The sequence below is a fragment of the Salvelinus fontinalis genome, chromosome 13, assembly GCF_029448725.1.
Source record: "Salvelinus fontinalis isolate EN_2023a chromosome 13, ASM2944872v1, whole genome shotgun sequence".
Taxonomy (NCBI): domain Eukaryota; kingdom Metazoa; phylum Chordata; class Actinopteri; order Salmoniformes; family Salmonidae; genus Salvelinus; species Salvelinus fontinalis.
Window position 1 is genome coordinate 35,930,085 of NC_074677.1, and position 15,475 is coordinate 35,945,559.

Here is a 15,475-nt window from a genome sequence, read left to right on the forward strand (position 1 = left end):
TGGCATTTTTGCTCAATGGAATTTAAGGTAGGAGCAGATTTTACTGGTGCCTTGCCAGAGACAATTTCTGTGGACAGAAAGAAAGAAGGAGGGTATGACTGTGTGTCACGGCCGTCAAAAGGAGGAGACCAAGGCGCAGCGTGGTATGTGTACATTCTTCTTTATTCTAAGAATGAACACTGAACAAAACAACAAAACGAACCGTGAAGCTATACAAATGAGTGCTGAACAGGCAACTACACATAGACAAGAACCCACGAACACCAAAGGGAAAATGGCTACCTAAATATGATCCCCAATCAGAGACAACGATAAACAGCTGTCTCTGATTGGGAACAATATCAGGCCACCATAGACATACAAATCACCTAGACCTACAAAAACCCTAGACAATACAAAAACTAACATACCCACCCTAGTCACACCCTGACCCAACCAAAATATAAAGAAAACAGAGATATCTCAGGTCAGGGCGTGACAGTACCCCCCCCAAAGGTGCGGACTCCTGGCCGCAAACCTGAACCTATAGGGGACGGTCCAGGTGGGCATCTACCCTCGGTGGCGGCTCCGGTTCTGGACGCAGCCCCCCCTCTTTACGCTGATCCTTCCGTCTTTGTAGAACCGGACCGCAGATCGTCGCCGGAGGCCCCGGACTGGGGACCGTCGCCGGAGACCCCGGACTGGGGACCGTCGCCGGAGGCCCCGGACTGTGGCCCGTCGTTAGAGGCCCCGGACTGTGGCCCGTCGTTGGAGGTTCCGGACTGTGGGCCGTCGTTGGAGGTTCCGGACTGTGAAACGTCGCCGGAAGCTCTGGACTGTGAAACGTCGCCGGAAGCTCTGGACTGGGAACTGTCGCCGGAAGCTCTGGACTGGGAACTGTCGCTGGAAGCTCTGGACTGGGAACTGTCGCCGGAAGCTCTGGACTGGGAACTGTCGCCGGAAGCTCTGGACTGGGAACTGTCGCCGGAAGCTCTGGACTGGGAACTGTCGCCGGAAGCTCGGGACTGTGGAGGTGCACTGGAGGCTTGATGTGTAGTGCCGGAACTGGTGGCACCGGGCTGAGGACACGCACCTCAGGGCGAGTGCGGGGAAGAGGCACAGGCCGTACTGGACTGTGGAGGCGCACTGGAGGTCTGATGCGTAGAGCTGGCATAATGCGTCCTGGCTGGATGCTCACTTGAGCCCGGGAACGGCGGGCCGCTAGCACACGACGCACTGGGCTGTGCAGACGCACCGGAGACACAGTACGCAGAGCCGACGCAGGATATCCTGGTCCAAGGAGGTGTACTGGAGACCAGGAGCGCTGAGCCAGCACCATCCGTCCTAGGTGGATGCCCATTCTAGCCCGGCAAATGCGAGGAGCTGGAATAGAGCGCACCGGGCTATGGATGCAAACTGGAGACACCGTGCGCATCTCTGCATAACACGGTGCCTGACCAGTTACACGCTCCCCACGGTAAGCACGAGGAGTTGGCTCAGGTCTCTAACCTGACTCAACCAATCTCCTCGTGTGACCCCCAATTTTTTTTATTGGGGCTGCCTCTCGGGCTTCCGTGCTAACCGTGTCCCCTCGTATCGTTGCCATTCCTCCTGCGCTATCTCCACCTGCTTTCATGGTAGACGATCCTCTCCTGCCAATATTTCCTCCCACGTCCAGGATCCTTTACCGTCCAAAATCTCGTCCCGTGTCCATGATGTCTGCTCCTTCTAAACACGCTGCTTGGTCCTTTTATGGTGGGTTCTTCTGTCACATTCGTTATATGAATCGGACCAAGGCGCAGCGTGGTAGGCGTACATTCTTTATTTATTTAAAGAATGAACACTGAACAAACTAACCAAAATAACAAAACGACACGTGAAGCTATACAAAACGAGTGCTGACAGGCAACTACACATAGACAAGAACACCAAAGGGAAAATGGCTACCTAAATATGATCCCCAATCAGAGACAATGATAAACAGCTGCCTCTGATTGGGAACCATATCAGGCCACCATAGACATACAAATCACCGAGACCTACAAAAACCCTAGACATACAAAAACTAACGTACCCACCCTAGTCACACCCTGACCTAACCAAAATTTAAAGAAAACAGAGATATCTCAGGTCAGGGCGTGACAGTATGACTATGAGTGGGGCGTGGCAGTATGACTATGAGTGGGGTGTGTTTGTGTGTTTGTGTGTGTGTGTGTGTGTACCAGATTGTCCACTGTGTTAGGATAGCTCTGACAAATGTATTGTTTTTACCAGACAAAAGTTTGTACACACCTACTCATTCAAGCATTTTTCTTTATTTGTACTATTTTCTACATTGTAGAATATTAGTGAAGACATCATGTAGTAACTAAAAAAAGTGTTAAACAAATCAAAATATATTTTATATTCTTCAAAGTAGCCACCCTTTGCCTTGATGACAGCTTCGCACACTCATGGCATTCTCTCAACCAGTTTCATGAGGTAGTCACCTGGAACACGTGTGCCTTGTTAAAAGTTCATTTGTGGAATCTCTGTCCGTTCCCTGTGCTTCAGTGTCTCCGCCTGAATCTAAAGTCCATTCACACTACAGGCACTGGTATCCAATCCTCTGTCCCTCCCTCCACCTTTTCTCTTTAATGCTGGCCAAACTGGTTCCATCATGGAAAGTTGGTGACATGATTTGTGATACATGCACAGCCAGCAGAAACACGCTAATTAAGCTTTTTTTAATGTTGTTTTCTAAAGAGATAATTTCAATGACTAAAAACAATTACAATATCGTAGGTTATCTATGAAGATTAAACAAAATTCACTGTAAGATAAAAAAAAACATTGTTTCATTTAAAGTTTATTTGGGTAAGAACAAGTACAAATTGAACAAACAATCATCCTAATCACAATAGTGTTTCTAGGCTACTATAGACATACAGTACCTATTGTGGTACATCATATTAATGTGTTCAGAAATACATATGTCTGCCAAACTAAATAGTACAAACTCATTAAACTGAAATACTGCTACCTAAAGAAAACTTGAAGGGATTCTCAGACTTGAGTATAATGTTGTAATTACATCATTATCAGTACAGAGATCAGACTGACTGAATAGAATAATACATATAGGTTTGGAAATGTTCCAACCTCCATACAGGACACACAACCATTTTTACCTTTACCAATGACGCCACAACTATAAAGCTGTTTTGAGTATCCTCCCCAAATGAAATAAGAAATGTTTGCTATCATGAATCTGAAATAGCTAAAATGGGTGCTGTCAACAATACCCCAGCACAGACAATTCAACGTCCATTCCGCGTTGGTTCAATGTCATTTCATTGAAATGAAGTGGAAACAACGTTGATTGTACCAGTATGTGCCCGGTGGGAAAGGTGCTATAGGAGGGTGACTTGTACACACAATGACTGAACTACATTCCTTTTGGTTACATAAACAAAACCAGAAATGTCCCAACTGTGGATGTTTTTGAGAGTAGAACGATTACTATCACTTCTTAATCCAAAACATTAATGCAAATACACCTCTCCTGATGAGAATAACAAACAAACTATGTTTTGCTTTCAGTGGATATTTTTTTTTTAATCAAACAAATAACTCCACTTCTGTTTTCCTTATCCATATGACAACAAAGGAGTGGCATTTTTGCACAATGGAATTACAAGGCAGGAGCAGATTTTACTGGTGCCTTGCCAGAGACAATTTCTGTGGACAGAAAGAAAGAAGGAGGGTATGACTGTATGACTATGAGTGGGGTGTGTGTGTGTGTGTGTGTGTGTACCATATTGTCCGCTGTGTTTGGATAGCTCTGACAAATATATTGTTTTTACGTATGTACAGTACCAGACAAAAGTTTGTATACACCTACTCATTCAAGCATTTTCTTTATTTTTACTATTTTCTATTATTAGTGAAGACATCATGTAGTAACTAAAAAAAGTGTTAAACAAATCAAAATATATTTTATATTCTTTAAAGTAGCCACACTTTGCCTTGATGACAGCGTCGCACACGGCATTCTCTCAACCAGTTTCACCTGGAACACGTGTGCCTTGTTAAAAGTTCATTTGTGGAATTTCTTTCCTTCCTAATGCGTTTGAGCCAATCAGTTGTGTTGTGACAAGGTAGGGGTGGTATACAGAAGATAGCCCTATTTGGAAAAAGGCCAAGTCCATATTATGGCAAGAACAGCTCAAATAAGCAAAGAGAAACGACAGTCCATCCCTACTTTAAGAAATGAAGGTCAGTCAAGACATGAAGGTCAGAACTTTGAAAGTTTCTTCAAGTGCAGCTGCAAAAACCATCAAGCGCTATGATGAAACTAACTCTCATGAGGACCACCACAGGAAAGGAAGACCCAGAGTTACCTCTGGTGCAGAGGATAAGATCAGTAGAGTTACACAGAGCTGCTTCACAGAGTTCAAGTAACAGACACATCTCAACATCAACTATTCAGAAGAGACTACATGAATCAGGCCGTTATGGCTGAATTGCTGCAAAGAAACCACTACTAAAGAACACCAGTAAGAAGAAGAGACTTGCTTGGGCCAAGAAACACGAGCAATGGACATTAGACCGGTGGAAATCTGTCATTTGGTCCAATCGCTGTGGGTTCCGCTGTGGGTGTTTGGTTCTAACCGCTTTGTCTTTGTGAGATGCAGAGTAGGTGAACAGAGGATCTCCGCATGTGTGGTTCCCACCGTGAAGCATGGAGGAGGAGGTGTGATGGTGCTTTGCTGGTGACACTAGTGATTTATTTAGAATTCCAGACACACTTAACCAGCATGGCTACCACAGTATTCTGCAGCGATACGCCATCCCATCTGGTTTGCGCTTAGTGGGACTATCATCTGGTCTTCACAATCACCAACCGAGAACGTGGATCTTTGTCAGGCCAGTGGAATGAAGGGAAGCAAGCATTGGACTAACAACTAGATACACATCATCTCTCTTTCTCTCTCTCGCTCTCGGTGCTGACCTGTTGCACCCTCTATAACCACTGTGACTATTATTTGACCCTGCTGGTCATCTATGAACGTTTGAACATGTTAATGGTCATGTACTCTTATAATCTCCACCTCCACTCATCTATGAACATTTGAACATCTTGGCCATGTTCTGTTATAATCTCCACCCGGCACAACCAGACAAGGACTGGCCACCCCTCATAGCCTGGCTCCTCTCTAGGTTTCTTCCTAGGTTCCAGCCATTCTAGGGAGTTTTTCCTAGCCACCGTGCTTCTACATCTGCATTGCTTGCTGTTTGTGATTTTAGACTGGGCTTCTGTATAAGCACTTTGTGACATCTGCTGATGTAAAAAGGGCATTATAAATTAATTTGAATGATTGATTGATTTCTCTCAGAGAAAGAACAGCCCATTGGAAAGGGGGGAGGAAAATGGCAGTTACAGTGCCTTCGGAAAGTATTCAGACCACTTGACTTTTTCCACATTTTGTTACGTTACAGCCTAATTGTAAAATAGATTAAATGAAAACATTTCCTCAGCACTCTACTCACAATACCCCATAATGACAAAGAGAATATATATATTTATTTAAAATATATATATATTTTAACCTTTATTTAACTAGGCAAGTCCGTTAAGAACAAATTCTTATTTACAATGACGGCCTACACCGGCCAAACCTGGACGACGCTGGGCCAACTGTGCGCCGCCCTATGGGACTCCCAATCACTCCCGGTTGTGATACAGCCTGGATTCAAACCAGTGTCTGTAGTGATGCCTCAAGCACTGAGATGCAGTGCCTTAGACTGCTGCGCCATAAGTATTCAGACCCTTTGCTATGAGACTCGAAATTGAGCTCAGGTTTCATCCTGTTTCTAATGATGATCATCCTTGATATGTTTCTACAACTTCATCGGAGTCCACCTGTGGTAAATTCAATTGATTGGACATGATTTTGAAAAGGCACACACCTGTCTATATAAGGTCCCACAGTTGACAGTGCATGTCAGAGCAAAAACCAAGCCATGAGGTTGAAGGAATTGTCCGTAGAGCTCCGAGACAGGATTGTTTCGAGGCACAGATCTGGGGAAGGGTACCAAAACATTTCTGCAGCATTGAAGGTCCCCAAGAACACAGTGGCCATCATTTTTAAATGGAAGAAGTTTGAAACCATCAAGACACTTCCTAGAGCTGGCCACCCGGCCAAACTGAGCAATCGGGGGCCAAGGGCTTTGGTCAGGGAGGTGACTAAGAACCTGATGGTCACTCTGGCAGAGCTCCAGAGTTCCTCTGTGGAGATGGGAGAACCTTTCAGAAGGACAAACATCTTTGCAGCACTCCACCAATCAGGCCTTTATGGTAGAGTGGCCAGGAGGAAGCCACTCCTCAGTAAAAGGCACATGACAGCCAGCTTGGAGTTTGGTCTGATGAAACCAAGATTGAACTCTTTGGCCTGAATGCTAAGCGTCACGTCTGGAGGAAACCTGGCACCATCCCTACAGTGGCAGCATCATGCTGTGGGGATGTTTTTCAGCAGCAGGATCTGGAAGACTAGTCAGGATCGAGGCAAAGATGAACAAAGCAAAGTGCTGAGAGATACTTGATGAAAACCTGCTCCAGAAGGTTCACCTTCCAACAGGAAAATGACCCTAAGCACACAGCCAAGACAACACAGGAGTGGCTTCGGGACAAGTCTCTGAATGTCCTTGAGTGGCCCAGCCAGAGCCTGGACTTGAACATCTCTAGAGAGACCTGAAAATAGCTGTGCAGCAACGCTCCCCATCCAACCTGACAGTGCTTGAGAAGATCTGCAGAGAAGAATCGGAGAAACTCCCCAAATACAGGTGTGCCACGCTTGTAGGATCATACCCAAGAAGACTCAAGGCTGTAATCACTGCCAAAGGTGCTTCAACAAAGTACTGAGTTTTTGCGTTGTCATTGTGCTGTATTGTGTGTAGATTGATGAGGGGAAAACATAAGGCTGTAACCTAACAAAATGTGGAAAGGCGTCTGAATACTTTCCCAACACTGTAAATACACTAGGTGGGTCTACAGTTCTCATTCGCGGGGAGAAGGAGTAGGACCAGATACAGGCTCTCCTGTGTCTCTGCAGGAGTTATCTAACGTAGCGAGCGTAGAAAGACGCTTGAGCAAAGTCACTACTTCTGTTTTCAGGGCAAACGGAAGTTAGGTTGAAAATACTGCATCCCTGAAAACCAGAAACATTCACTTTTTGCCAACACCGCTAAAGGTGCTACAGGAGCTGCTACCTACACAGGCCTTCAGAGGGGTTGGGGCTACAGTGGAGCGTAGGAAGGATGTTGATGAGTAAGCTACTGTACATGTGGGCTTGACTCTGCTCCTCTAGGGCCAGGAGGACTCCACTGGGTTATAACCACACAGTCTGCATTGTACAGTACGTTTATGAGCACATACAAGGTTCTCCTTTTTTGTCTTGGGCTGCTGTCTGATAAATCTGTTGACAGGTGAATTACAGCCTTCTGACAACCCTGTCAGAGCATAAATCAAGTAGTAAATGGAAAGAGAAATACTCTAAAATAAACAAATAATTAAGACAATGATGGTATATACTGAGTAATATATAGTAAGCACATTTACAGTAAGCACATGAACCAGAGAAGGCTGGTGGGAGGAGCTATAGGAGGATGGGCTCATTGTAATGGCTGGAGTGGAATTAATGGGAAAATAAAGGCAGTTTATATAATTTTAAAACATTACAATACATTCACAGATTTCACAACACACGTTGTGCCCTCAGGCCCCTACTCCACCACTACCACATATCTACAGTACAAAATCCACGTGTGTGTATAGTGCATATATTATTGTGTGTGTGTGCACATGTGTCTGTGCCTATGTTTGTGTTGCTTCACAGTCCCCACTGTTCCATAAGGTGTATTTTTATCTGTTTTTTAAATCAAAATGTATTGCTTGCATCAGTTACTTGATGTGGAATAGAGTTCCATGTAATCCTGGCTCTATATAGTACTGTGTGCCTCCCATAGTCTGTTCTGGACTTGGGGACTGTGAAGAGAACTCTTGTGGCATGTCTTATGGGGTATGCATGGGTGTCCCAGCTGTGTGCCAGTAGTTTAGACAGACAGCTCGGTGCATTCAACATGTCAATACCTCTCATAAATTCAAGTGGTGATGAAGTCAATCTCTCCGACACTTTGAGCCAGGAGAGATTGACGTGCATATTATTAATGTTAGCTCTCTGTGTACATCCAAGCGCCAGCCCTGCTGCCCTGTTCTGAGCCAATTGCAATTTTCCTACGTCTCTTTGTAGCACTTGTCCACACGACTGAACGGTAGTCCAGGTGCAACAAAACTAGGGCCTGTAGGACCTGTCTTGTTGATAGTGCTTTAAGAAGGCAGAATAACACTTTATTATGGACAGACTTCTACCCGTCTTAGCTACTGTTGTATTAATATGTTTTGATCATGACCTCAACTTGCTCAATGTCCACATTATTCATTACAATATTTAGTTAAGGTTTAGTGAATGATTTATCCCAAATACAATGCTTTTAGTTTCAGAAATATTTAGGACTAACTTAATCCTTGCCACCCACTCTGAAACTAACTGCAGCTCTTTGTTAAGTGTTGCAGTCATTTCAGTCGCTGTAGTAGCTGATGTGTACAGTAAGTGCTGTGCTTGTTCAATGTCCTTCCCTATAAGCATGCTGAAAGTTTGTTGTCCGTTTGTTTACTGTAAAATAGCATTGTAGCCAACACCATTTTTTTCAAAAGTTTACTAAGGGTTGGTAACAGGCCAATTGGTCAGCTATTTGAGCCAGTAGTGGAATGACTTTTGCATATGGAGACCACATGTTCGACTGTTCCATTACTTCCATTCCCGCCATTACAATGAGCCCGTCCTCCTATAGCGTCTCCCACCAGCCTCCTCTGACATACCCCTGTTCCACCACATCCCCTCATTATGTACAGTCGTGGCCAAAAGAGAATGACACAAATATACATTTTCAAAGTCTGCTACCTCAGTTTGTATGATGGTAATTTGCATATACTCCAGAATGTTATGAAGAGTGATCAGATGAATTGCAAAGTCCCTCTTTGCCATGCAAATTAACTGAATCCCCCCAAAAACATTTCCACAGCATTTCAGCCCTGCCACAAAAGGACCAGCTGACATCATGTCAGTGATTCTCTCGTTAACACAGGTGTGAGGGTTGATGAGGACAAGGCTGGAGATTACTCTGTCATGCTGATTGAGTTCGAATAACAGACTGGAAGCTTCAAAAGGAGGGTGGTGCTTGGAATCATTGTTCTTCCTCTGTCAACCATGGTTACCTGCAAGGAAACACATGCCGTCATCATTGCTTTGCACAAAAAGGGCTTCACAGGCAAGGATATTGCTGCCAGTAAGATTGCACCTAAATCAACCGTTTATCAGATCATCAAGAACTTCAAGGAAAGCGGTTCAATTGTTGTGAAGAAGGCTTCAGGGCGCCCAAGAAAGTCCAGCAAGCGCCAGGACCGTCTCCTAAAGTTGATTCAGCTGCGGGATCGGGGCACCACCAGTACAGAGCTTGCTCAGAAATGGCAGCAGGCAGGTGTGAGTGCATCTGCACGCACAGTGAGGCGAAGACTTTTGGAGGATGGCCTGGTGTCAAGAAGGGCAGCGTAGAAGCCACTTCTCTCCAGGAAAAACATCAGGGACAGACTGATATTCTGAAAAAGGTACAGGGATTGGACTGCTGAGGACTGGGGTAAAGTCATTTTCTCTGATCAATCCCCTTTCCAATTGTTTGGGGCATCCGGAAAAAGCTTGTCCGGAGAAGACAAGGTGAGCGCTACCATCAGTCCTGTGTCATGCCAACAGCAAAGCATCCTGAGGTCATTCATGTGTGGGGCTGCTTCTCAGCCAAGGGAGTGGGCTCACTCACAACTTTGCCTAAGAACACAGCCATGAATTAAGAATGGTACCAACTTCTCCCAACCATCCAGGAACAGTTTGGTGACTAAGAATGCCTTTTCCAGCATGATGGAGCACCTTGCCATAAGGCAAAAGTGATAACTAAATGGCTTGGGAACAAAACATCGATATTTTGGGTCCATGGCCAGGAAACTCCCCAGACCCTAATCCCATTGAGAACTTGTGGTCAATCCTCAAGAGGCGGGTGGACAAACAAAAACCAACAAATTCTGACAAACTCCAATTGATTATGCAAGAATGGGCTGCCATCAGTCAGGATGTGGCCCAGAAGTTAATTGACAGCATGCCAAGGCGGATTGCAGAGGTCTTGAAAAAGAAGGGTCAACACTGCAAATATTGACTCTTCGCATCAACTTCATGTAATTGTCAATAAAAGCCTGACACTTATGAAATACTTGTAATTATACTTCAGTATTCCATAGTAACATCTGACAAAATTATCTAAAGACACTGAAGCAGCAAACTTTGTGGAAATTAATATTTGTGTCATTCTCAGAACAATTGGCCATGACTGTACTGTCTGTTTGTTTGTCAGAATCCAGACAATTTACAGTTGGTGATGCACTCACATAGATCAGTCAATAAAATGTACAGTAGTTTACTCATATGGGATATCTAGAATCATGACAGTAGAGATCAATAATGTCTTTTGACAACCATAGATGTCAAAAGTCATATATAGACAGACAGTGCTGGGCCGGTAGTATCATCAAAGATGGTGGACAAGGGAAAAGTCTAATGCTTGGGATGTCCCACCTAAATTTGACATTGAAAATTGTGAATGTAAGGGTTAAGTTTAGGGTAGTGACTTCCCAAGGATCACAGATAGCACTGAGCATAAATGAAGGCTCTTTACCTTAGACAAAAACGGTCACAGTTCCAGTCTGCTTAATTAAGGGGTGGCTCTCCCATATGCACCAATGATTTAGCAGCTGGGTCTGGTCTTCTTAGTAGTTCATTGGCTGTATATGAACCAGAAAAAAGGAGCGAGTGAGACGTCTCTAGCTTCCTCTTCCGTCTCTGGTATTATCCCAGCCAGGGCCAAAAACAGCCTGATTCCACTAATCACATCACCTCCTCACACCAAACCAATTAGCTTAATTAGCAAAGATCCTGCCCCACCTGCTGATTGGTCATTAGGGCACAGGAAATGCTTGTTAGAGTAATGGCATTGTGGCATCTATCTGTTTGATGGCTGTTTTTAGAGCTTGGCAGAAGCCTTACCTGATTTTTCCTGAGAGCAGCTGATAGACAGGACAGCCTGGTGGGCACACTGGTAAGATATGAGACAGGGACATACTAACTGTACCTTTCGCTCGACACGTGTATATCATTATACATTTAGATTTGCACAAATGTTTGTGGTTCAGATGCTGTTCATTTTGTTGATCTCTCTTCTCCTCCCTTTTAGATTCACACACACTGCTGTTCGGAGCATCAAGCACAAGCCCACACATCTAGACCTGTCTCGAGGTGAGTTAAAACAGATTGCTGTATATCACCTGGAGAACCACATCATACTGTAGCCTGTATTATTATTATTACTGCCAAAATGGGAGAGGAACTTGTTTTTTAAAACAACTCACATCTGACGACCTTAACTGTCCTCACCTCTCACACCGACAGCTCTGATCATGCCTCAACACCAGAAGAGGCAGGTTACAGTGGCCCGGAGGGACCAGGGGGCTAAGAAGAAGATGACCCTGATCACTGTGTGTTGTGTACTGGTCACACTTGGGATATTGGCAGTGGGTGCTTACTTCAGTATGTCCCTCCATCTCACGTCTCAACTTCAACTACCATTTAAAGCCTGGAGTTTCTCTAAAGCATATTCCTGTTGTAATGTAGCCTGTATTGTAGAGTTGCACCACTGTCAACCTTCGGATTGTCTTTTCCTCCTTCATCCTCTGTACCCCTCTCCATCCTATATCCACTCGTCTTCTCCAGTCTGGTGTCTTGTCGACAGCAAGTTCTTCTTCTGCTCCCAGTCATTGAAGTTCATCCCTGTGGCGATGGTGTGTGATGGGAAAGCAGACTGTGCTGGTGGAAAGGACGAGCTCACATGTGTGTCCAGCAAGCCGGCCAACGCCACCTTCCCAGGCAAGACCACCAGCACCACCCTCCATCTCGTCCATCTGTTTTCCCTTCCCTCTATCATCATCGTCTCATCTTACCACTCTCTGATTCTTCTTTCTCTTAAAGGGGAAATCTGCATTTGCTACATACATTTTTGGACTTAAAAATGTAATGATTTGTACCCATTTATTGTTGAAGAATATAAATGATCAATGCCTCGTGCTTAGTTTATCTGTCGTATGGGAGAGTGGGGTAAGTTGAGCCATTTTATGTAGAATATTAAAGTAAATACTACACTATTATCCACAGACACTGTAGTAAATACTACAGTAATGTCTGCAAAAATACTACATTAATTTGTGTATACCCTGCCATTTCCCTTCCCCCATGTCTCAGTTTGTGCCAGCATAAGTGAGAAACCTGCACGTTAAGTACAGACCATATTGTGTTCCATACAGATGATAGGAAAAAGCAGAAGCTCTGAACTATCCATTCAGACACCAGTTCTACCTACAGTGCCTACAGGTTATGGAAAATGTTCTCTTATAGTATTCTCCAATAGGTTTCCTCATGGAGAAAGCCTTCACTTATATGTCAAATGTAACAAAACAACTGTAAATTAACAGTAAACTTGTAAATACTACAAGTCTGCAAAAACACTAGATGGATGGGGAAAACACTTTTTTTCTTTACTGACGATTGCCCATTTAACTCCTCCATCCTTGTCTCTCTCTGTAGTGCGTTTGGTGGGTGAGAGCATGGTGCTACAGGTGTTCAGGGTGGAGGCTGGGTGGAGCACTGTGTGTGCAGACGACTGGGGATTGAGCGACACCCGCAGGGCCTGTCAGCATCTGGGATACACACTGTAAGATGACAACTCTGCACTCTTCTATTCAGTAAGATACATACAGTCTCATGCATCTCCTGCATATATCTGGCTACTGTTTGTCATCTACACCAGGAACCCTAAAAGCAATAGACTGGATATCACCAGCCTACACCACTCACTGGGAGAGTCCTTCAGTGCAGTAAGAGCAAGAACTAAGGGTCCCCTTCACACTGCACTCATCAGCAGGTAGATGTTCTACTGGATGCTGTCCAGCCATCTGACTGTTTAGGTGTGAGAAACTGACAATCCTCTCTGTTTCTCAGACAAACCTGCATCTCAGGCTCTGTCATAGCTCTATCCTGCTCAGGTAAATATTTAAAATGATCACAATCTACACACTTTCGCCACTACTCTATACTTCATGGTGCCCCCGAAAGAAATTGTTTGACTTTTGTATTAAGTTGGAAGTGCTTACCATATTGCTTGTCATCCCATGTGTGTCCCTTCAGACTGTGGGGATGCGGTGGGGCAAGACCGGGTGGTGGGAGGTTCTGACACCACCATAGATGAGTGGCCGTGGCAGGCCAGCCTGCAGAAAGACAAGCAGCACGTCTGTGGAGGCTCCCTGGTCTCCCTCACCTGGCTTATCACCGCTGCACACTGCTTCAGCCGGTCAGCACACGCACTCAAAATTGTGTTGTACATTAATCCGCTCTTTGCTGTCATAACATTTGTTTAATTTTGCATATGCAAAACAAATGCTGACTTTTTCTTTCTCACACACACCCAGTGATGGGAAGGATCTGAACCTCTGGCAAGTGGTGCTGGGTAGGACCCACCTGATGTCTACTGGTGGGATTTCTGTAGCAGCCATCATAATCAATAAAGATTACAATGGTTTCACTCACGACTATGACATCGCCATGCTGAAGCTCACCAGGCCTGTCACTACCGGAGGTACTGGCCACCTCTCCAGCAGTTACTCAACTGTCCCAAAGTCCTTTACAGTAGCCTATAACCTTCATTACTCAGCATGATGGATGGGAACATGTACACACAGGAGGTTAACTTCCCATACTGTCCTCTAGTGTTATGAAGTTGAACTGCCAGGACTGTATTTCTGTCATTGAAGAATATAGAATATATTAGAACAGTGACAATTAATGTTTTGTCATACCTGTGGTATACGGTCTGGTATACCACAGCTTTCAGACAATCAGCATTCAGGGCTCAAACCACCTAGTTTTATAATTTAAAAAAAATGTGTCTTGACTTTCCAGACACCCTCCGCCCAGTGTGCCTGCCACCCCATAGCCTGCCTCTGAAGGCAGGGGACCCCTTGGTGGTGACTGGCTGGGGCTTCCAGCAGGAGAAAGGTGAGACTGGACAGGGCTATCTGTACAGAGCAGAAGGCAGGTCTATAACCAAGCTTAATCATACATCCTATCTATATATATATTTACATTTTAGTCATTTAACAGACTCTTATCCAGAGCGACTTACAGGAAGAATTAGTGTTGCTCAAGGGCACATTAACAGCTTGGAGATTTTAACCAGCAACCTTTCGGTTACTGGCCCAACACTCTTAACCACTAGGCTACCTACCACCATATTGTAGACCAAAGCCCTGACAATGGCAGAGCGTATACAAGTGCACACTTCCATGTCCGGCCATTGTCTCTGTTCAGCTTTCTTGTGTTCTTAGTGTAAGAGGCTACCTGTATCTCCTGAGCGGCAGTTAGCCTAGCGGTTGGGACAGTAACCGAAAGGTTTCTTGTTTGAATCCCTGAGCCGGCAAAGTGGGTAAAAAGCTGCCATTTTGCCCTTGAGCAAGGCAGTTAATTGCTCCCCGGACCTCTGATTCAGAGGGATTGGGTTAAATGTGGACACATTTCGGTTGAATGCGTTGTTGTACAACTGACCAGGGTTTCCTCTTTCCCAGGTAAAATCTCCTCAATTCTGCAGAGTGCCACTGTGTCTCTGATTGACAGGAAGGTGTGCTCCCGCCCCTCCATCTACGGCCCCTCACTCACTCCCAGAATGCTGTGCGCAGGGAACATGGAGGGCAAAGTGGATGCGTGCCAGGTAGAGCTCCAACACACACGCCTACAAAATGGCTGCTTTTAGTTTGCTAGACTATCACACTGCCAATGCAGTCATACTTTGCATTTGTCTTCTAATGCCATTTATTTTGCTCTCACTCCCTCTTTCTCTCCCAGGGTGACAGTGGGGGTCCACTGGTGTTCCTATCCAAGTGTTGGCAGCTGGTGGGGGTGGTGAGCTGGGGGGTGGGCTGTGCCCGCCCGGGGAACCCTGGGGTCTACTGCAGCGTAGAGCAGCAACTCAACTGGATCTACTCCATCATGGAGGTGGGTGTCTGGCCACTATCACAGACCTCTCTAGGACTCAAAAGGGGGAGGGCAGGGCCAGATAATGTGATGGAAAACTGGTACCTCATTTTGCATTCCTACTTGTTATAGGTGTCTTTAAAATTCCTTACCTGGTATGATTTGTTTGTTCTATTTTTCAGATGTACTCCTAAAAATCCAGTTTCTCTCCAAGATGACTCTCTCTCAATGAGCGCTGAGTGAGTCTGGCAAACATTCACTCAAAGGACCAACACATCCTA

The 15,475-nt window shown here is 45.0% G+C and overlaps 1 protein-coding gene across 1 annotated transcript; it reads left to right on the forward strand.

Moving 5' to 3' along the window:
- The first annotated feature begins 11,135 nt into the window (after nt 1-11,135).
- On the forward strand, nt 11,136-15,464 carry LOC129868540 (transmembrane protease serine 4-like). Its single transcript, XM_055942627.1, has 13 exons — nt 11,136-11,217; nt 11,353-11,414; nt 11,568-11,705; nt 11,889-12,041; nt 12,756-12,882; nt 12,979-13,092; nt 13,170-13,213; nt 13,356-13,518; nt 13,637-13,803; nt 14,127-14,222; nt 14,789-14,931; nt 15,066-15,215; nt 15,377-15,464. Exons 3-13 carry the CDS (start codon nt 11,576-11,578, stop codon nt 15,386-15,388), a joined length of 1,299 nt encoding a protein of 432 aa, XP_055798602.1. The 5' UTR covers nt 11,136-11,217; nt 11,353-11,414; nt 11,568-11,575; the 3' UTR covers nt 15,389-15,464.
- The last annotated feature ends 11 nt before the right edge of the window (nt 15,465-15,475 follow it).